Source organism: Prionailurus viverrinus, chromosome C2 (genome assembly GCF_022837055.1).
Source record: "Prionailurus viverrinus isolate Anna chromosome C2, UM_Priviv_1.0, whole genome shotgun sequence".
Classification (NCBI taxonomy): domain Eukaryota; kingdom Metazoa; phylum Chordata; class Mammalia; order Carnivora; family Felidae; genus Prionailurus; species Prionailurus viverrinus.
Window position 1 is genome coordinate 67,946,776 of NC_062569.1, and position 23,478 is coordinate 67,970,253.

Here is a 23,478-nt window from a genome sequence, read left to right on the forward strand (position 1 = left end):
TCTGACAGAAGTGTTAACAACTATATTTTCTTAGGAAATCCATTTGAAAATACAGCTTTACTTTTTAGAGATATTGTATGAACTGTAATCGTTTCAGTTTAAGACAGTTAACAGTGTATGGTGGACACCTGGATGAGGGCTGAGAAACGTGCATGATGGGCCCTTCGCTGAGGAAAAACAAAATCTTATCTATCTATCTATCTATCTATCTCTCTCTCTATCTATCTACATATATCTATCTACATATACCTATCTATCTACATATATATATGTAGTCCAGTGATGTCCTCAAGAGAGTCAGGTTCAAAGTAGAGAAGGCACATTTACTTGGGCAACAGGGAAATACAGTTCATCAGGTAGGTAACTTTTGAAATGGGCTGTAATGTGTCAGTAAAGCTTTGAAGATGCAAATGAAAGGGCCAAGGGAATATTTCATGCAGGAAATGTTTCCTCTAACAGATCTGCTGGTATCTTGGTGGTATTCACATGTTCTTCTAAACACAGAATTGTTTCTTCACACGAGTGTTCTATGGAGGTCCTTTGCATAAAACTGGTAAAAGTAATTAGCTCCAGTTGAGAATAGTGGAAATTTATAGGTCTGGATTCTCCCAACTCTGTTCTCATTGTTTGCCACCTTAATGTCTAATGTTAGCTCCTTAATGCCTCAGTGTATATATGCTGTAATTTGAAACAGCACATTTCATATAATTTTATCACTGGAAAGCATAACAACTACTATTTTAATAGTAAAAACTATTGAAACCAAACTGGAAAGGAATCATCTTGGCTCATAAGAATATGTGTTTGATAGAACCCTCGGTGTGGTACTTTTCAAGGAGAAGGAAAGGGGCAGCTATGTTAGAGAATTCCATTAGAATCTTAGAAAGGTATAAAATTTTAGCAGTAATTAAAGGGGATTCTTAAAAATAAGAAATATTGATATAGAATATAAGACAACTATATGGATGGGAGTGGGAAATATGACTGAAATTGTAGTTTGGGATCATGTTCTAAAATCCTTGAATGCCAGACTGGCACATATGGTTGGTTGTACAGGTTGTATCTTGCATAACCCAAGGAGTTGTCATTCACAACTGAATATGTGCACCACCTGAACAGCTGTACGTGATGGGCTTTGTTTAGTTTGGAAAAGAATTGAAAGCCTTTACATTGTTCTCAAGTCGAAGAATGGTGTAATTGTTGTTGAGCTTTAAAGAAATTAATCTTGTAGTATTTTGTAAAATGATTCAAATTTCAGAAACATAAATATACAATATACTAAACTTGGTCATCCGCTAGGGGAATGAATTGGGTTTGTAACTTATCTAGAAGGGAGAGGGCAAGGTTCAAATGACTCTAAAACTTTTTCTCAAGTTACCAGAAGAATTGTACCCTGACAGAAAAATAGAAAGATCATGTCTGTGGTGATTAGGTCAAGGTAAGAGTGGAAATAGTTCTCCTTTGACTATTTCAAATTATTGTGAATGATTTTGTCACACTAAATGGACAGTTTGCTAGAATTCTTCCTACAAGACTTTTTTTTGTCTTTTCTTCTCTTTCAGGCTGAAGTCATTGATGTGAGTTATGGAAATGCAGATGACTTAAAAAGGATACAAAAAATGAAAAATACAACGAATAAGATTGCACTCATGAAATTAGGAAAATTGCCATTACTTTATAAGGTTGGTCCAATGGCTGTTGCTGGTGGGGTGAACATTTTATTTTGTTTTGTTGAAGTTACATGCCTCTGTGAGTGGAGAGAGAAACAGAGGCAGAGACAGAGAAAGAGGGAGAAGGAGAAGCACACAGAGTCAGAGAGTATCACAGGAAGATGACTTTCCAAAATAGAATATTTTAAATTAAAATCTTTAAGAAAAATAGTTGATGTCATTATTAATTACTTGAGACAGAAGATACTTTAAGCCAGGTATTGATGAGTTTGTGGGACCTTGATAAAATTGGCATACTCTTCACAATAATACTGATGTAGTAGAGTGCTAAAATTGAGAGCCAGAGTGTCCTCTTCCTAGGACATATGTGAAACTATTATCAAAACTGACTAATTACTATGTGCTTTGTGTTAGACAAGTATCTAGAAGATTTATACTCCTTAATGATTGATTTTGTCAACTGTATAACTTCACAGTTGCTGACTGTGCTCAAGAATTTAATTAAAATATAATATGCTAAGGAGAAATAGAATTTTGATTTATTTTATTTAAATAGAAGTTTATTAACACTTATCCAATAGATGCATTTACATAATTAAAGCAGCTCTATCTAAGTATCTCATAATGAACCACCACGATAGACAGCCACTACTGCTCATTCTTATTTTATTTCCCTTTTCTATTTAAAAAGAATGGTCAGTGTAGTTGTGGCACCGGCACTCTCTGGTTGTGAAGATATATTGAGTTTCTCTTCATAAAACCCTTAAAGATTTTTGCTTCCTAGAGCCAAAAAAAGTTTCCAGAAATCTGTTTGTATACTCTGTAAGGAAACAAGAGAACAGGTGTGCTTCTTTGTCATTATCTTCTATGGATGCTCTTATACTTAAATCAATGCCTGATAGTAGATAATTGGCCAGATTTTAAAGTAGTCTTGAAAATACATTGATATATATATATATATATATATATATATATATGTGTGTGTGTGTGTGTGTGTGTGTGTGTGTGTGTGTGTATCAATGTGATATTAGTTTTTTAGCAATGTAATTTGTCAATATGTATTAAGTGACTTAATCATATTTTGATCCAATGGTTCTGGTTTAATCAATATATTATAAAGGGGAAAAAACAGACAATAAAGATCATCAATGATGTGGCAGATTTTAGAAATGTTATATATGTCCAGTTTAGTATTGAAAATGATGCTACATTTGTATAGCTGAATACTGTATAATTACAAGGTAAAGAAGAATTTTGAACAGCATGTGAGCATCCTCTTAAGTCAAACAAGTTATAGAGAGGACATTTATAATAATTATAATAATAATTATATTATTGTTACATCTAAAGATAGCATATTAGTAATATGGGATAAATACTTTTCTAAGCGTTGTTGTTGTTTTTTAGTCTTCACAATAATCATGTTGTTGAGGTAGGGACTGTTATTATCTTCAATTTACAGGAGAGGTAACTGAGGTAGGAAAAGAATAAGCAACTGGCTCAAAGACAAACAGCTAGTTAGATGAAACAATAAGGATTTACATCCAGGCAGTTTCATGTCACATTATAAGTCTTTCATGTGTAAGTAAGTGTATGTGTGTTGTTAGAGTACTTTGGTAGATAGATATAGCTAACTAGCTAATCAAATGATAATATATATATGAGTGGGTGTTTCAACGTGACCTACCCAACACCAATGTGTCAAAGGAAAACATTAAAACCATGTCAGTCTATTGTTGAACCTCTTACATCTGTGGTATAAAAGGTTTGGAGGATGGTGGGGAATGAAGATTTTATGAATAGAAATTTTGGAGAAATTTAAGTTCCATTGCAAGCCTAGTGATGAAGGCTTCAATGGAACCATGTGAAGGGCTTAATGTGTGTCCTCTGCAATATGGGGAACATGGTAGACTGGTTCTACCATGGTAGACTCTGAGAAGATGAGTTTGACGCTCAGCATCTAATAAATGAGTAGGAAAGGAGTGTCTGTGTTGGGATTGGCCTGTGTCTCCAGACCTTGGAGCAGAAAAATATATGTCTTTATATATTTATGCAATATCAAGATCTATCTCTATCTATAGATAGATATAGTTATATATACATGCATATATTTGCCTGGGACCTAGAAACGGTGTCTATTATTGGCTCTTTAAAAAATAAATCAAAGTAGCTGCCTGTGTAGTCCATCTGGTCTGGAGAATGTGCTGATGTTTATAGCAACTCTTGAAAACGTAGAATAGAGCAGTAGAGAGGTAACAGAAATTCATATTGACCTAAAAACTACCCAAAGAGCAAAACTAATCTGAACTGGTATATTCTCTAATGAAATAGAATAGTATAAGGAATTACGTATTTTTGTTAAGCTACTTGACTTTAGCCTGGTCAAATCTGAAGTTCTCTGGTCTGGGCTAGACTAGCAGGAGTGGATTATTTTCTCCTGGCAAGAAATGTTTTGCCTGCCCACACCCCCCAACCCTCCATGTTCTGATGTACCTTCTTTTGACCCAAAAAGGCTCACAGCTATCCAGTGTTATTTACTCCAGTCTGTAGGGACCAATTATATAAATTGGGTTAATGGAATTATGGATGATTTCTACTTCTTTATATTTTCCCATTGTTAGTAATATGGGCTAGATATTTTTCTAAGCTTTTTAAGTGTACTATCACATTAATCTTCATAATAATCATATTATTGAAGCAGGGACTCTTATTACCTTCAATTTATAGATAAGTATCATTAGTGCATGAGGAAAGAAAGAATACAGAGTAACTCCTTCCTCAACAACAGACCTGAGCTAGCAGAGGGCAAGAAGATGAAATTTTAAATCAAGGGTGGAGTTTTGATCATGATGTGAGACTATGTATTCTAATTATTTAAGACAAGTGACTCAAAATGATTATAAGACTTTTTAAATTACCAATTATCAGAAGAAGTCTTCATCTAGCAGTCTGGGGATCTTTTCTAGGTATGTTTTGAGTGGGCAATAGGAAACAGAGTAGCATTGCCTCTGGTATATAAATCCTGCTTGTTCAATATACCAGTGATCTATATGACTAAAATGCTGTTTGTGGTAGGGGCCAATTATATGAATTGAATTGGTGAAATTATGGATGATTTCTACTTCTTCATATTTTCCTGAATTTCTAAATGTTCTATAGTGATTGTGTATATATTGTATAAGCAAAATAAGCAAAAAAAGGCTTTAAAAATTCAAGTTAGATAAGGCATTCACAAACTTTCCTAAGTATTTATAGGCCAAATATTCAAAATCCTCACCAGTAGATTATGAGTTAACATAGAGCAAGGTTTCTTTGTATTTGACTTCTCCAGAGAATTTTTACATTATGAAACCATCGGCCATATCTACAAAGTAGTGAATTAGTGGTTTATCTAGAATGGGACACAATTATTAAGAGCCTGGTATATTTCCCCTGATCATTTTCCTTATAGGCCCATGAGCAGATTTAACAAGAGATCTATGCAGAATCCCCCTCCAGACAGAGCCTTACCACAAACTTAGCATTATCTTCTAGGCAGAAGACAGGGCATCCTTTCTTTAACTTTTTAAATTCCACTCTAGCCATCTCTGTTTTCTGTGGATTATCCCAGATATCTGACAGAATCATTGATAGTACATTAATATACAGTCACCTAGTAAAGCAAAAGTAAGCATTGATTAGATAAAGTTGTGCAGCATGGTAACAGCTGAGCTTGCTTAACTGGTCCATCAAATATATTCTGGTACTGAAAGTGGGAAGTGTGTTAATACAGTAATACAGCTGGGTTGAAAAAGGCAGAGAACCACTTGACTGTTTTGTGTATCACTACTGCTAATCATGATTCCAAATAAGCATCTGGACTGGGTACATGCAGCGGAATGAGTGAAGAGAAAAGTTAATCTGTTCTTACTTGTGTAGTAGTTACTAAATCAAGTTCAATAATAAATATGGGAGGGATTCTCTGCATCTGAGATAGAGCAAAAAGGGAACCTAATTGTGATGTTATCTCCTAAAAAATGAGTAGTAAAAGAATCAGTGGCCAAGGAGATCTTATTAGTTTTATCATAAATACTATGTATGTGTTGATTTAGCCTCCGTGAAGGGTTTGATGAGAAAATCCCTATACGGTGTAGCAGAAAGTATGAAATGCAAATAGCTTTTAGATATATGCCTTGACATCCATATTTTATTACTGCGGGGAAGAGCGAACCCAGTTCTCCAGGTCTAGCTTGTGCTAGTTCCCTTAAGCTTAAACCTTAGAGAAAAGGCATTAGGTTTACTTTAGTTTTGTATTTTAGCAGTTTATTTTATAGGAAAGTGCTTTACTTCTTTAAGCTTTAAGACAGAATATTATTTTATATGTCATAATGGATTCACTTAGATTTCTCTCAGTGACAATCTGAAACATAGTAAAGCCCATCTGAAGACCCTCACATATTCCCAAATTGCTGAATAGCGCTCTAGTATGAAATTTATTTTATAAATGCAATAAAAGCATTTGGCTTTCTTTTTAGGGCCATTTTCACAAAAGCAATAATAAATTACTGTATACTGCATGACAACTAGAAATTGTATAAATCCTGCTGGAACATGGAGGCTGGGCCATTGTCTAGGTCTACACCAGGTATCAGCCTCCCGTCTTATAGGAGTCAAATATGTATGCAGTGAAATTACAGGTAAATACATATACTTATGCCTTTTTTGCATGGTGAAATTACACATAAAAATCCACAAATGCCATTGCAGTTTTTTATAAATGGAGTAGCATACACCACATTTCTAGTACTCACTGTTACACAGTATAATATCTGTTTTTAGGGGCTTGTAGGTTGCTCAGGCTGCTAAGCAACTGACTCTTGGTTTAGGCTCAGGTCATGATCTCATGATTGTGAGATGGAGCTCCGTGTCGGGCTACACACTGAGCTGTGGAGCCTGTTTGGGATTCCCTCTCTCCCTCTCTCCCTGCCCCCTTCCCCCTGCTCTCTCTCTTTCTCTTTCTATCTCAAAAATAAATAAACGCTAGGAGTGCCTGGGCGGCTCAGTGGGTTAAACATATGATTCTTGGTTTCAGCTTAGGTCATGATCTCTGTTTGTTAGATCGAGTTCCATGTTGGGCTCTGTGCTTGCAGTGCTGAGCTTGCTTGGGATTCTGTCCATCCCTCTCTGCCCCTCCCTAGGTTGCACACACATGTGCATGTGTGTGCGGGTGCATGTATGTGTGCTCTCTCTCTCTCAAAATAAATAAACTTAAATAAATAAACACATACATAAATAAACAAACTTTAAAAAAAGTCTCTTAAAAAAGATATCTGGGGGCGCCTGGGTGGCGCAGTCGGTTAAGCGTCCGACTTCAGCCAGGTCACGATCTCGAGGTCCGTGAGTTCGAGCCCCGCGTCGGGCTCTGGTCTGATGGCTCAGAGCCTGGAGCCTGTTTCCAATTCTGTGTCTCCCTCTCTCTCTGACCCTCCCCCGTTCATGCTCTGTCTCTCTCTCTGTCCCCAAAATAAATAAACGTTAAAAAAAAAATTAAAAAAAAAAAGATATCTGTTTTTAAATTTTCCTTGTTTACATTTTTATCCTTATGATCAGAGTTTTAACGATTCAGGAATCCAAATGATTTTGTAATTTCCTACAAGTGAATCATTTTCCTTTCTATTCATCCGATAAGATTTATATTTTAATATGAATTGTGCATTGTTTGGCCATGTGTGAAACTTGACCAACTACCACTTAAGTTCCTAAGGCATCTTTACACAGACAGGTAGGCCCCTCAGAAGAGCCTGGAGGGAAATGAGAGGTAGGAAACAACTGTCAGGTGTTTATACTTTTGAGTAGAATGTTTCCCACAGATTAGGAATGAGGAGCATTATTTAAAGAAAAGTGAGCTTCATACTGTTTACTTACCCTACAAAATAATCAAATTTAAATTGTTGAGTTGGAGATTTAGAAAAATCTATAGATATTAGTGATTTACCAATCAATATTCAACAAATGGACAATTGGATGATCAATAAGAAATCTTCTAGTTTAGGTAAAGTAAATTCTGAGAAACACTATAGCTGAAAATAACTTCACATGAAGTATATGAATGCTTTTCAGATTTGCTGAACTATACTTTGTTCCATTTATTCCAGTATCCTTTTTTTTTTCTGATGACATTAATTCAATCCCTATGATAACTACATTTAAAAGGAATTCTTTTTCTTCTAGTTAATAATTAACAGCATTTACTTCAAGTGGTAGAAGTTTAAGTTGGTAAACCTAAAATTTAATTTCTTATTTCCTAAAATTAAAATATGCATTTAATTAATAGCATCAAAAATATGTGTTGCCTAGTACAATAATATAACAATGTAAAAGGATTCAATAGTTTCCAGAGATAAAATATTCATGGTATATCTTGTGTGCGTGTGGTGCACATCGGTACAATCTTATGTGTGATGTGGCAATAAGGCTGGAAAAATAGGAAAAAAGAGAAAACCCCCTTTTATTTTTAATCTTTTTAAATGTGCATTTATTTTTGAAAGAGAAAGAGACAGCATGAGCAGGAGAGGGGCAGAGACAGAGAGGGAAACACAGAATCCAAACAGGCTCCAAGCTCTGAGCTGTCAGCACAGAGCCTGACGCGGGGCTCGAACTCACAAATTGGGAGGTCATGACCTGAGCTGAAGTTGGACACTTAACTGACTGAGCCACCCAGGTGCCCCAAAAAAACCCTCCTTCATTGAATTTTAATGCATTATAATTTTTTCTGGTATTAATGATCCTAGCAGATCTATTTATGTGGCACTATATGAATATTTCAGATGAAAAAATATTTAAATCAGCATTGTTGCATGGTGTTTTCAGGTGTAGTTTTGTATATGGAAGCAAACCTGCTTTTTTCTTAAGATAATTTTTGAAAATATTTTAAGAAAATAAAAACAAACACTATCTTGATACTTACAAAGGGTATACTTGCTCACTGACTGATTTAATGAGGCACTTCAACCCAGTTCTCAGAAGTAATTACAAAAGAACAGTGCTGCATATTTTGTGATTATAAGACCCTAGAGCTGCTCTGTTGAGCACAGAAAACATGGTCAGGACTAGAACACAAAATCAGAAAATAATGGTTTAATGCATTTAAAAGCTAAATCTACTGGGTTTTTTTGTTTTTGTTTTTGTTTTTTTAAGCAGAACGCTTTCCATTTTCCACTGATTGATTTTAGTTATTTTTCTAAATAACTTAGACTAAATATTACCGTATCTACAAAAGTTAAGTAGTTTTTGTTGGAATACAACTTCAATCATAAGTTATAATGAAAAAACTTCAGAGTGTGTCATTATTCTGCCATTTAGCAATCAGACTTTAAGAAAGCGAGTTTAAAACAAGAATAACTGGGCCGCTTGGGAGGCTCAGTCAGTTAAGCATCTGACTTTGGCTCAGGTCATGATCTCATGGTTCACGAGTTTGAGCCCCATGTGGGGCTCTGTGCTGACAGCTCAGAGCCTGGACCCTACTTTGGATTCTGTCTCCCCCTCTCACTGCCCCTCCCCTGCTCATGTTCAGTCTCTCTCTGTCTCTCTCAAAAATAAATAACATTAAGAAAATAAAAATAATAAAAGAAGAATAATTAATTGAATGCTTCAGATCCTAATATTCTAATTCCTAATATTAAAGTATTTTTAGTGGCTTAAAACCAAATGAGTGTGGACACCTGGGTGGCTCAGTCGGTTAAATGTCCTGACTCTTGATTTTGGCTCAGGTCACGATCTTATGGTTCCTGGGACGGAGCCCAGCAGTTGCAGTAGGCCTCTGCACTGAGAGCAGGGAGCCTGCTTAGGATTCTCTGTCTCCTGGCTCTCTGCCCCTCCTCACCTCATGCTTTCTCACTCTCACTCTCAAAATAAATAAACATTAAAAAAATAAGTAAATGAAGGTATATCTACAAATCTTCAAAGTCTGTAGTGAATGAATCCCAAAATTTAGAAATCATGTCTGTATTGTACCTATGTGATAATATAATTTAATTAAATTTACTGATCATTTGAATATTAAAAAATCATAACAAGTGACATCATGTATTAGATTTTTGCGTATATCTTGTTGTTATATGGTCAACAGAAATAATACCCATGTATTCACGCACGTTTGGCACCACAAGGTAGAAATCATGTTGTTTCTTGTAACTAAAGGTTATGGCATAAATTAAGAAAAGCAAGAAATAAAGAATGGGAAAAACAGAAGTCATGGACAAGGAGGGACCGAGGGAAAAATCAAGGAAAAAAACAACTGATTTCTTCTAGTTCATTCCCTAAAGTTACGCATGTTTCAGAAATTCTTTATATATAACGTATTACTCAAAAATCTGCAAGAGTAAGCTTTAGATATATTTTAACTTTTGGCAATTATTTGGACTCACCAATATAGATGTCTATTATGGCAATAACATGACTTTGTGGTAATCCTGAGCTACTTTTTAAACATTCCAGTTTTTCCCTCTCCTCCTGTGTATGGTTGACAACTTTTTTTTCTCCTGCTAGAGATAGGTGTCCTTCTCTTTCCTATCTGCCCTATTTGCTCCATGTTCAATAGGCAAATCATTTTATTTGTTATTTTTATTTTTTTTTACAATTTAAATGTTTATTTTTGAGAGAGAGTGTGAGCCAGGGAGAGGTAGACAGAGGGGGGCCAGCGGATCCAAAGCAGGCTCCGTGCTGACAGCAGACAGGCTGATGTGGGGATTGAAATGAGGAACAGCAAGATCATGACCTCATGACCTGAACAGAAGTCAGATGCTCAACCGACTGAACCATCCAGACGCCCCGGTAACTTGTTTTAAATCGTGAAACACAGCATGACAGGATGCAAGGATGGTGGAAACAGGCTCAAGTCCTAGAGCTCTTCTTGATGGTTATGTGACTTTAGGATATTATATAACACCTCTGAAGTCTTAGAGGTTTTGTTTGTTTTTCTCTTTCTTTCTTTTCTAAAAATCTTTACAGTTGTGATAAAAATAATCCCAACTCTTAAGCTGTGTGAGGATCAAATTTGAAAATGCATTATAATTCTTAATAAACATTACTTATTTTTATTAAGCTCTTAAAATCCAAATGAGATTCTAATGAGTAGGGACATGAATTCAGTAATGGGAAAATGGCAGCTGTCTCAAACTTGCAGATTTGAACTGAAGATAATAATATACTTATTGGATAAATCAATTAGAGAAATATTATCTCTCAAGATTGAGCTTTTGCATTATTTAGCAATAAGAGTTATCTAGATACCATGTAGCATAATTTGAATCTCAAACACAAAACTTAAACTTGCCTCTTTAATGTTTTTGTGTGGAATAAGACAGATACAAATAAGTGGAGAAATGAATGTTAAAATAAATATAAAGTGACTGTTAAGGATGAATATAAACAATGACCTAACAGGATAGTACATACTTTCAATTCTTACATTCTTCAGTGTTCATTTTTATGCACAAACTTTTTTTGAGGTGAAGTAGCATAAACATGTACAAAGTTTAAATTTATTATGAATTTAATCATGTATGGCTCCAAAAACTTAATGAAATTGCATAAGTCATAAGGTTATTGTAGAAATTAATTGAAATAATGTATGTAAATATTCAACACAATGTCTACAACATACTAAGCACAATTTGAAAGTAAGCTAATATTTAATCACACCAAAATATTTTACCATGTACTGCATTTTTGATTTGTGTTCCATTTCCTTAATGGTCACTATTCCGTGCAGTCAAACGTCTAGGATCTGGTGTGTGTGGGTGGCTCAGTTGGTTAAACATCCGACTCTTGATCTCAGTTCAGGTCTTGATCTCAGAGTTGTGAGTTCAAGTCCCACATTATTCACTAAATCGTATAATCCCTGCTTTGCTAGTTCTAAGTAAGGCTCAGTACTTCAGTAGCGAGTTTAGATTATTTTAGGAATTATTATGATGTTGAAGAGTTTCTTACATATTTGAATTTAGACTATCCTGCAGCTGACGTTGACCTTGAGATTTTGACACAGTTCTTTTCATTTCTGTGTTGAAATTTCATATAGGGTGTTAACAAAATTAAAGAATTAAAAAGTAAATAAATCCTTGGCTCTAAACATAACAAAGTTTTTAAAAAGCCACTTTTTTAAAAAGTCTAATTATTAATTACTGTCTATTTGGCTCTTATCTCTCCTCTTTCTCTCCATCTCTCTCTCTTTCTCTTAATAAAAATAAATTAATTATTATCTTGCTGAGGAACCCATTGCTAAAGAATCCTAGGCAGCAGCTTGGATATTACTCATTTGCTGTTGCTCTAATATATGTGGAGACAGAGTTAAATTACTTCTATCATTGAAATATCATTGAAAAAATTAATATTTGTTTGGCAAAAAAATACCTCTCCCTAAAATTTATGTAATTACAGCTACACAATGTATTGTAGCTGGTTTTGAATTCAATAGACTTCCTGTTTTTATAACAAATTAACCTTTAATAAGCTATAAAACCTTAACCCAGCTTTGCAAGCTTAAATTATTCTCACTTAAACTTTGAAAATAATATACAGTCAATAAAATATTATTTTAATAAGTAATTATTAACATAGAAGTTAATTTATTACTCTCATAAATATTCATTAAATTGCTTTTTAACTGAAAATATATATTTACTGTGTTTATGCAAAAGCTGTTGGGAAGGTTTTATAGCCCAATATATATTATAGTTAAAAATAAAACTTTTGTGGTTTTAATAATGTGCAGTTTGAAAAAAAGCCTTTCTATTACAGATAAAATGAAAGTTATTTTTATTTACTAGAGTTGGATTTCCAAGTTTTACTCAGTCTTTATGTAATTTTTTTGTATAATTTCTCTTGTATTGCATTTTAGATTACACCTAGTAATCTCATTTAGTATAATAAATTTCTTATGAATTCTCTTTTTTTAAGTTTATTTATTTATTTTGAGAGAGAGAGAAAGAGAGACAGAGACAGAGAGAGAGAGAGAGAGCACACACAAGCAGAGGAGGGGCAGAGGGAGAAGGAAGGAGAGAATCCCAAGCAGGCTCCACAATGTCAGCTGGGACAAACTGTGAGATCATGACCTGAGCCAAAATCAAGAGTTGGACACTTAACTGACTGAGCCATCCAGGTGCCCCTTGAATTTTCTTAAATTAATAATAAGTGCATTATTTGAATATTATAGTCATCCAACAACTAAATTTTTTAATGCTCTTACAACACTAATAGTTCATTCATTTTGGAATAATTCCAAATTTTAACAAGTTTCTATTGGAAATTTAGAAAAATTAGAGTCTCTATAATCCCAGAAATATATGCAGTATAGTAGAAGAGTTCAATTTGGACTAGTATTCATAACTGAGCAAGGGCTATCAGGAGATTCTTCCACAAGATCATGTTCATTCTTAAATTTTCAATTATAGTGTTTTTTGTTTTTATCTAAATCTATTAGGTTATTAAAATTACTATCCTTACCTATCAGGCCTGTTTTGTTATAAGCAAAGAAATTATTTACATCAAACTTCTTCTATGATTATCACACTAAGAATTTTTCAAGCAATCTTAGGATAAAATTCCATCATATATAAAATCAGTCATTGAAATGCAACAGAATCCCTTACAGTTGTAACTTGCTATGCTTACTTGACATCCAATATCCAAATTAATGATTGTTCTAATACAATTTATTTGCCTTTAGATAGTAACATATCTATAACTGAACAATATTACAACTTGGTGATGGCATTATGGATATTAAAACATCTGTGATAATATCTAAAATTTAATTTCAGTTCTGCTAAGAAAAGAACAGTGTTAACACTTTTCTTCACTTTATATTTTGAGTGGCATCAAACTCAGTTTTGTAAATTTTGCAAGCTGAAGGATTCCTTAAGAAAGAACTAGTAAAAAATAAATTTATAATATCTAGAGTTTAAAATGGGAATTGGCTTTTCTCCCAAGTTACTATGGTATTACAAATAGACAAGCATTTTTGTACCTATTTCACATCCTTTATTACTGAGTGTTATGTGACTCTGTAGGAAATTATCTAAACCTTTCACACATGTTCCTGGATTAAATTTTTGTTTTTAATTTTGAATAGTAAACAAATGAAGCAAATCAGCCCACTTTGGCTTCCTGTGTTATTATATGTGCTGACATATTCTCTATGTTTTATTATTTATAGTCCTTATTTCAACATGTTTTGATGTGAGTCTGGTTGGATCAGAAGATTTATTTATGGGATCACAAAAAATAATTTAATTTATGAAATTTCAAAATTATCTATAATATTCTGGATTCTTTATTGTCTAACCTTCTTAGCGAAGCTAAATGACAGTGTTTTATGCTAAATTGGAAATACAGATGTCTGAGCCAAATAGAGTAATCTGTTGGAAATAATGAAGTGAAACATGGCTATAAATGGTATTTTTTATGTGATGATTAGCAAACATATATACAAATAGTTTTCTTGGGATTTTACAAAACACCTAGTATGACTTACTAAATATGTAGAGTTTTTTCTTTTATTTTGCTTAGCTTTATCATTTGTGTGTTTTAATCACAAAATAGGTAGAATCTATTATATATATATATACATATATATATATATATTTTTTTTAATGCTTATTTATTTTTGAGAGAGAGAGAGAGTGTGTGTGTGCACAAGAGCCAGGAAGGGGCAGAGAGAGAATCCCAAGCAGGCTCCATGCTGTCAGGGCAGAGCCCAACGCGGGGCTTGAACTCACAAACCGTGGTGGCTTGAACTCACAAACCGTGAGATCGTAAACTGAGCCGGAATCAAGAGTCAGATGCTTAACAGACTAGGCTACCCAGGTACCCCAATACAATCTGTTTTAAAAATAAGATCACATATGGATCTGGCAACTAATAAGCCAAGAAATAATTTTGTTTCTCAATTAATTTGAACTTACTTAAAATGCTGATTGATTAGAAAATGCAATTCTAAAGCCCTTTGCCCTGTAACTGGGAAACTCATGTATGCAGATGGCACTTTACAAATGGGCAGAATATGAGACCATGTTCATGTAATTTAAGAGGTTTGGGGAAGGCCTCTTTAGCATAAATTATTTCAGTTAAATGCTAGAAATTAAAAGTTGCTATTTCATATACTTAATGAGTAATTTGTTAAGATATTACTATACATAATTTATAAATATTTTATTGAAAGGTAATTGATATCAGTTTAACACTAATTTCATACCCTTAGCATAGGCAAAAGGGTAGGAATACTGTATCTGGGGTAATGGGGCTAGTGTAGAAGAGGTGGCTAAAGACAGATTTGAATTCTTCCCTATTTTGGCCTTAGTGGTGTTTGTATCAGTTGTTTGTTTGCTACTTCTAATAAATTTCCTAACTCACATCCCATGACCAGAGTATAGAATCTGTTCAATTATATAGGTTTGAGTCACTATTCTGCCACTGAATTGCTATGAGTCCGTCTATTATCCCTTAACATCTTTGAGACTTAATTTTCTTCCTTGTGAAATCAGTATCTTAGTGTTGTCTTTATATCACCTGGCCTTTAGTAAATGTTACATAAATGCCCATTATTGTTGTTGTGTTGTAACTGTGATAAAGCAACAATTCCTGTTTTCACTGGAGATTCTTAAAATGTATCTATCTGAATGATATCCCTTGTGACTGTAATTTTCAGATACATTATTTCATGTAAACACTCCAAATCTTTACAAAATAACTGTGATGTGTAGGAATGGTCACTGCTTTACAGTAACAAAGTCTTTGAAAATTTGAGGCTTACCTGATGCCACGCATGATATTATCCAGGAAAGCTAGGGCAGTTTGGGCTACCCCAAACCCTGTGTGCTATCTGATCCCCATAGCTCATTAAATTACCTGTATTAATGGAAGAACCTTTACTTTAAGATGCCTTCTTTCAGTTATTAGCACCACCGTGGCTTCAATCATGGTTCTTTACAGCTAAAAAAGATCTTTTAGATTAGCTGCAAATGGTTCAGAATGAGAAAGATGCGAAAGATAAAGCAAATGTGGGGAAAATGATTAACATCTGGAGAAGTCAAGTGATTAGTATGTAAGTATTAGTCGTGGTCTATTTTCATTTCTATTGAAATCGTAAAAAAAATTCAGAATAAAAAGCTGGGAGGGGGTGAGGGCAGACTTAGCCAGGATTCTCAACAAGTGCCTGAAAATGCATCTGTTCTAGCTTTAATTTAGCTTCTTCCTCCTCCAATGAGAGCAGATTGAGTGATTACAGACATGCTTGCCATTTGGACAAGATTTCCCGTTTATGTGGAGAGTCTTTCAGTTTCTGCCCTTTGTCAACCAGGCATACTAATCAGATGATTCAATTTACTAGGTTAGCTGTCCCAAATCTGACTTGATTTAAGGGGTAAAAAATATCACTTGATATTCTCCCTGCAAAGTATGGTGAAAATCAACCAGTGGGTTGGATATGGTCATTACAGTTAAATCATTCTTCATCCACATTGACTGAATTTTGATATTTTTATCAGATTACTGACAGCCAGGAAGACATAGCCTTAGGCACCTAAACAAAAGAAACCTGAACGTGAATTGGTGTTGAATATATTCCCAACTAGAGTGCCTGGTGAAATCATAGGGCACTTGCATATCTGAGCTCATTTATTAATAGAGAAGAGTTCTCATTAACTTCTTTGGAAAACTGTTGCCATTAAATCTTATTTTGAATGAGAAGAATTTGTAACTTGAAAATGTTTATGAATTTTTCATAAGAATCGTCTTAGGGTGCATGCTTGTATGTGATAGCCTGGCAAAGATTGACAGATATGTGGAATATTGTAATGACTTGATGGATGCATATGGAATGTTCAATGGAAAAGTGAGAAGTGCCTGCTGGGCGGGTGGGAACATCTTCCAGTATTGTATGGATTTTTGTTGGCTGTTAAGGAAATCCTCACAGAAAGGAACAGTTTCTAATTAAGAAGTTGAAAATGACAGGACTGTTTTATTGTACTAACTAGGCCTATAAGATATATTTTTGGAGGAAGAATCAGTGACGTATTTTTTGTTTCTTTTAATTTAAACATATTTTATAAATATGTATCTGAGTTTTTATCTTAATGAGTAGGCACGCAGTTTTGTTTTGTTTTTGTTTTTTTTCAGATGACGATCCTATGTAATTACATTCTCTTACTGCTTTGATGTCACAGAATCCCAGAGAAATTTCAGTTACAGGGGTATATGAATAGTTTGTCTCAAGAATGCCAAAGACCAGAAAATATCAGGAAAATAACATTGAAAACAAACACAAATTTAGTTAATCTTAGCTAGAGAAAGATATGAAAAAAATAGAAAAATAACCTGCCTCAAGCATTGTTAATTAGTAGAGTATCAGGTTCAGTTGGAATTGCTCTATTTTAAAATGGATAGAAGAAATTGAGGAATGGATTCAAAATGATTGGTGGATCAGGAAAATGTGATGAATTATTTAATTGGGAGTATATTTAATCTAAAGAAAAGAAGACTGAGGAGAAAGTTAAAATGAGTTCAAAGATAGGAAGGAGTTTCATGTGTTATAAAATTAGGAGTTATTCTAATCTTTGTAAAGGTTAAAGCTATAAAATATGGTCTTAGGGTCACCTGTGTGGTTAAGCATTCAACTTCAGCTCAGGTCATGATCTCACAGTTTTGTGGGTTCAAACCCTGGATTGGGCTCTGTGCTGTCAGCCCAGAGCCTGGAGCCTGCTTCAGATTCTGTGTCTCCCTCTCTCTGCCCCTCCTTCACTCATGCGTACGGTATCTCTCTCTCTCTCTCTCTCTCTCTCTCAAAAATAAACATTAAAATAAAATAAATAAAATAAAATAAAAGTCTTAACTTGGAGCAAAATAGATTCAGGTTACACATAAATAATTTTACAAAATAAGGCTGATTAAATACTATAAAAGCCTTTCAAAGATGGTTGCCTCCAAACTTCTAGAATATTTAGAAATCTAATGTTTTATATAGCATTTCTTGATAAGTATGCATGGGCACTTATTTATTATAATCTTTGACAATCCACTGAAAAGTATGAAGTTTATTAGTATATGTTGGATACTAGCTATCTACCTTTCCTTTTACTCTGGCCCTTGGTTAGAAAACTTTTAAACAAAAGATAAGAAGACATAGAATGTTACTACACATTGGTTGTGATCTAAGAAACCAAGAAATCTGCCCTTTCTGGAAGCAAATGCCTCAACATTTATGAAATCGTTTCATTCATTCTAGTAAAAGATAAGATGTCGGAATTTTTATTCAATTTATGGAAGATTTTTAAAACTCTGTACCAGGAATGCATCAGTTTCACACAGGTCTTTATTTTTAAAAATCAAAGGACAATTTTTATATGTTTTGTTAAAAAAATGTATTTATCCATTTTCAATCAAATTATGTGAAGTAGTAATCTTTAGTATAAAGAGAGAGTTGTGTAGGTGGATGGATTATCTTCCTTTATGAAGTTGACTAGTGTGTATGCAGCACTGGCTATAAATTCCCCATTTGGACTGTGTTGGTTGGTACAGAAAGAATGCCACCACTCTGCACACTATAATCTCAGCATGCTCTGCAGAGACCATTTCAGTCCGGACCAGACATGATTTGTTTCTTTACTTTTTCTGCTTAAAGTCATTAATAACTTTAAAAATGGATCCTATTTATGATAACAGTCAGTTACTTTGATGGTTTTACAATTCTGACTGTCTGAAAGGGACAGCCTAATAATGCATTCCTATCCAGATTCCCAGAATAGACTCTAAAATGAAGAACATTTAATCCCAGTCACCATGGCCCTGTCCAGCTTATGTATATCACATAGAAGATGGAAGGCCATATTGTTTGAAATGTGCTGCTGATGCTTTATGTTATCATTCCAGTCTCAAGGAATCTTTGTGACAGAGCTAAGATTAATTAGCTTACTAGATCTGATTACTGTAGACCCTGATTTCTGTTAATAGCCATGTTTATCATCTTAATGTCAAATTTGCTTCTAGCAATTTACTTGATCACATAAATGTATGATGCATTGAACCTGCAGCCTTTGACATCAGATAAATATTGAGGGTTGAGAGGCTTACTTCTGTGATAATATGTCATCCCTAGTACTGCCCTCTCTATCCTACAAAAAGAGTTTAAAGTATTACTTTTTCAATGTAGAAAATATATCTGAGGAGCCTTAAAAATCATATACTATGCATCCCATTTCTAATATCAAATGGGATAATTCCATCTGTAATTCCAAGTCCATAGAAACCTAATGTTATAAATTATTTAATCAGTTTTCTTGGGTTATTTATCTGATTTAAGGTGAAGCATTGATATTTTACTTTTAAATATATTCTTTTTTGTGTGTCGGGAAGGGGGGAAGCTATGGTTGAAAAAAAAGTGTGAGAGAAGCAAATATAGCCATGGTGTTATAGCAGTAACCTATAACAACATGCAGATAAATTATAGATTAGGATAAGAAAAGGAACAATATATGTTTATATTTTATACTTCATTTTTGGAATATCCATTTTTCATAGACATACCTCTTAACATTTAGTTTAAAATCATGATTTATGTAATTAATATTAGTTTCCCATAAATGATTTTAAAGTATTTTTCATTTTAATTGTAAAATGTTGGACTCCACATTGTTTACAATTTACCTGTAGGTCCATGTGAACAAGAGTGCTTATTGTAAACTGTAACTCAAGTGTTTGATAGAATGCTGCAGTTATTTATTTGTGTTGTTTGTGTTTTTACAATTGATTCCATATATAAGACTATAGATATGAAAAATTCATCTTTTATATTTACCAGATTTTAATTTGGTAGCGTATTTGTAAGTAAGATAATCTATAATCTTCCTATAAGTATTTTATTTTAAAGTACTGTATTATAATATAAATTTCCTACTCAAAACCAGTGCCAATGATTTTCAATGGCTACACTATATCCTAGTCCATATTATATTATATTTTTCATCCAGTAAGGAAACATTATCATTAAAGATCATCTAGAAGAACTTCGTACTTTTAAGATGGTATACAAAGAGGTTAAGAAACTTGCATAGGTCAAACAATTTTGCAGAGATCAAAAGACCATTTATTCTCCTTTTTACCCTTAATATAAGAGAATTCATAACGAATTTTCTGTGTTTGGAAGTGGGTGGGGGTAAAGGATTGATGTTTCCATCACATTTTGTTCTGAATATACATCTGTGATGGAGACACAGATGGTTTTTAAATTATTTTTCTCCGTATATTTGTTATTAAAAATTATAAGAACATGTATTAATATATTTTCAACAAACTAAGTCTCTTAAATCATAGTGATTTATTTGAATTATTTGAATATTTTAGATAATAGGCTATAGATTATTATAGTTGTTAAGTGGAAATAAAGATGTTTCCCCAAATACTCAAAATAGCATAATAGTATAATAAAAGAAGGTGAAATATAGTAAGTACATGACAGTATTTTGAATTGCAAACTTTGATTACTATTCTATTAGTCAGAGATTACATGGTCAAATTTCAGAATATTAGTGAGCTATGTGAACTCCTGTGTTTTGTTTTAACAGGGAGCAATTCCCTTCTATTTAAAACAGCACCACAAAATTAACCAGTAAAGCAGGGGCACTCAGTGCTTAATGGCATGGGCTCTGAAACAGACATTCTGGGGCTGAAATCTTGGCCCAACCTATGACATTAAGAGAATCACTTCAGCTATTCATCTGTAAAAGTTCAGCTATTCATCTGTAAAATTAAAATTAAAATTAATTAAAATTAAAATTAAAATAATTATACTTGCCACAAAGTATTCACTAAGTCAAGTGAAAGTGAACTAACGTCAAGAGATTCCACAAGTTAGAACAGGTAAAGTGGGCGCATAATTTTCACATATTTAGAGTTATATTTATTCCATTGGACATAGTTATTCTTTCCATGCTCTTGAAGATGATTCTCAAAAAACGATATTCACTTAATTGAGAAGAAAGGGTCAGGGTGATGATCTAAGAAATAAACCCTCAGTAAATCCTAAGAGCTATAATATGGAACACCTGCTATTTGTTACTCTTTATTTCAGTTTATTTGCCAAACGGCTCCCCAGCGCTTACATGTTTTTTACTGGCTAAAGTTACCTCCACCTTTTGAAACGGTGGCAGTAAAGATAAGTTAGCACTGGGAAAGTTTCCCAGGTAATAGAAAGCAGGTAGAGTGCAATGGCGGTAGAAATAAAATGTGAAATCAAAGACCATATTCCAATTTCATTATGTGTAAAGAGATGTTTACTGATTGAAGATGTATAAGGAGAAAACTCAAGCAGTTTTTCTGAATATGCATCCAAAGAGCTTGATAAAGAATATGCTGTATATGATCATATAGAAGTAGTTTACTCTCTTAATGTTTTCAAGAAGATCTTAAGATTCCTAACAATATAGTTTTGGGTTTTTTTTTGTTTTTTTTTTTTTTGTATTTACAAAAAAGTAAAGTTTCAAATAACCTTTCCATTTATACACAAGTGTGGAGTTCTTTTACCAGGACCACTGAATACAGTGGTGCCAGTCATTCCATTTACATGTTATGGGCAACATTTGCAATGTAAATATGAGGAATTTGTGAATACTTTACATCCATTTTCTGGCTCACAGCAGGGTAATGTCTCCTTCTAAGAAAATCCATATATTATGACAAATTTTAGCCAGATGGAAGTCAAGTGTCTTGAGGACACTTGTTTTATATGTACCTCTACCCATATGGCATCTTTATGAATATTTAAGAGCTAAAATCTTAACCAATGTAAAGTTATGACATATTTTAATACTAAAATATGAAGATCAAACACTAAGTACTATGCCTAGGCATCAACAAAATATGTTAGTACTTTTTTAGTTATTCTTAGTAATACATAGTAATTATAAATAAACATTTTAGGAATAAAATAATAATAACAAAATTCCCAAAAGTCATTATTTTTTTCTATAATTCATCACTGCAAGTCTGGTATCCACCATACTATACTTATGTGATGTGAACCATTTTAAGGTTATTTTATTTTTAGTCTTAAATAATGAATATTAATAAAAATGCATCTACATGAAAAAAAGTCTCATATTTTAATAAAACTTGTACTATACTATAAATGTCAGCAATCACTCAATTTCTGTAGGGTGAGTATATATAAGGAAAAACATAAAAAAACAGATTTACCATAAAGTTCTTTTTATGCATTATTTAAACAGAATTTAGTCATTGTTGACTTTATTCAACAGCAAGGTCTCCATTTCTCTTTGTAGTATAATTATAAATAATTTTTGCCTTAGTAAGGTTTTTGAAAATCCCTTTTGCAAATGTATTCTTCAACTCCAAAGCTTTTAACAGCTTTTGACAAGAAAGCAGTTTAGGCAAATCATGTAAAAATGACTAAGCAAATGTGAAAAAATTCAAATAGAACTTTTATAATTGGGAGAGATAAAAATAGAACGCTAACAATGTACACACACAGACTAATGAAGAACTTCACCTTCTATTAACAGAAAATCTACTTCTTTTATGTTCGAACCTCAATGGTGCAACCCAAATAATTTGATTAATCCTCTTACTTACCAGCTCCCCTCACCTTCTCACCCATCCTCAATTCCAGAGACACTGAGGTATGCTAACTGCTATTAACTGGACCTGATTTTAATCAACAAATGCTGTTTGCATCCTTAGGGCAGCTCAGCAAAACACACCCATAAATGTGCAAAATAAGACTTCCAGTATGAAAAAAAAAAACAAAAAAAAACCAAAAAAAACCCAAAAAACTTCCAGTGTGCTCAATAAAACCCAAGGGTGTAAAACCACCGATGCTAATATTTTACTATATTCATCCGTTACTATACTGCAAGCAGAAGTTTGTGTTTGATTTGATTTGATCAAATACAATTTTAACTCTTCTCTGTCACATATCCATATTTTGACTAAAGTATCTGATGCAGATAAATTGTATTCTGAGGTGATCATCAAGACATAGTTCCTAATTCATTGTATCTTTTCTGAAATTCTTAAGGTTATAGCAAGGCTGTGGACTTAAAACCAATACAGGAGAGATTTGAAAAATTGGAATATTTTAACTTAGTAAAATGACCCATATTTCCAAATATAGATGTATCTTCATCCAATCTTCTTTCTTTCTGTCTATCTTTCTTTTAACAGTTAAAATGATTTTTTTCTTACACAAACTTGATTGTATCAATCCATGCTTAAAACACTTCATGGGTTTTCAATAACATAAAGACATTTTCCACTGACATAAAGCCCAAGATGCTTAGTATTACTTACAAATCCCCTAATAATCTACATTTGTCCACCTCATTTTTTACTTATTGTCTTCTTTTACCTTCTGAAATTTGCCATGTGCCCTCCTATTCAGGACATTTATTCATTTCAGTTTATTCTACCTGAGTATTCCTCCCCCTACCCTTGTTCTTACACAAATCTATTTGATCTCCAGATCACATATTATTACTTCCTTAGATAATATTTCCCTGATTCCAAAGAATATGCTGGTAAAGGATAAGTAACCCCTTTTTTCTTAACAAATATGACCATTCATAATTTGATATATTTGTGTAATATAATTTAGTATGTGATCACCCTACTAGATGATAAAATCCTAAAGGAAGAGATGTTATTTTTTTTGCTACTGTATCTTCTGCTTTTAGCACTATGTCAAATCTTTGATACATGCTAGATGTTTCTCAAAAAATTGTGTGTTGAATGAGTGAATAAATTAATGAATGTATCTGGTTAA

At 33.3% G+C, this 23,478-nt stretch overlaps 1 protein-coding gene across 11 annotated transcripts in view; it reads left to right on the top strand.

The window, feature by feature from the left end:
- NAALADL2 (N-acetylated alpha-linked acidic dipeptidase like 2) overlaps positions 1 to 23,478 on the top strand; it is a 1,352,594-nt gene that overhangs the window by 800,913 nt on the left and 528,203 nt on the right. For all 11 annotated transcript variants that reach the window (XM_047875457.1, XM_047875456.1, XM_047875458.1 and 8 more), the window contains one exon: positions 1,563 to 1,682. In XM_047875457.1, the coding sequence (XP_047731413.1) occupies positions 1,563 to 1,682 (120 nt within the window). The remainder of the gene's footprint in view (positions 1 to 1,562; positions 1,683 to 23,478) is intronic.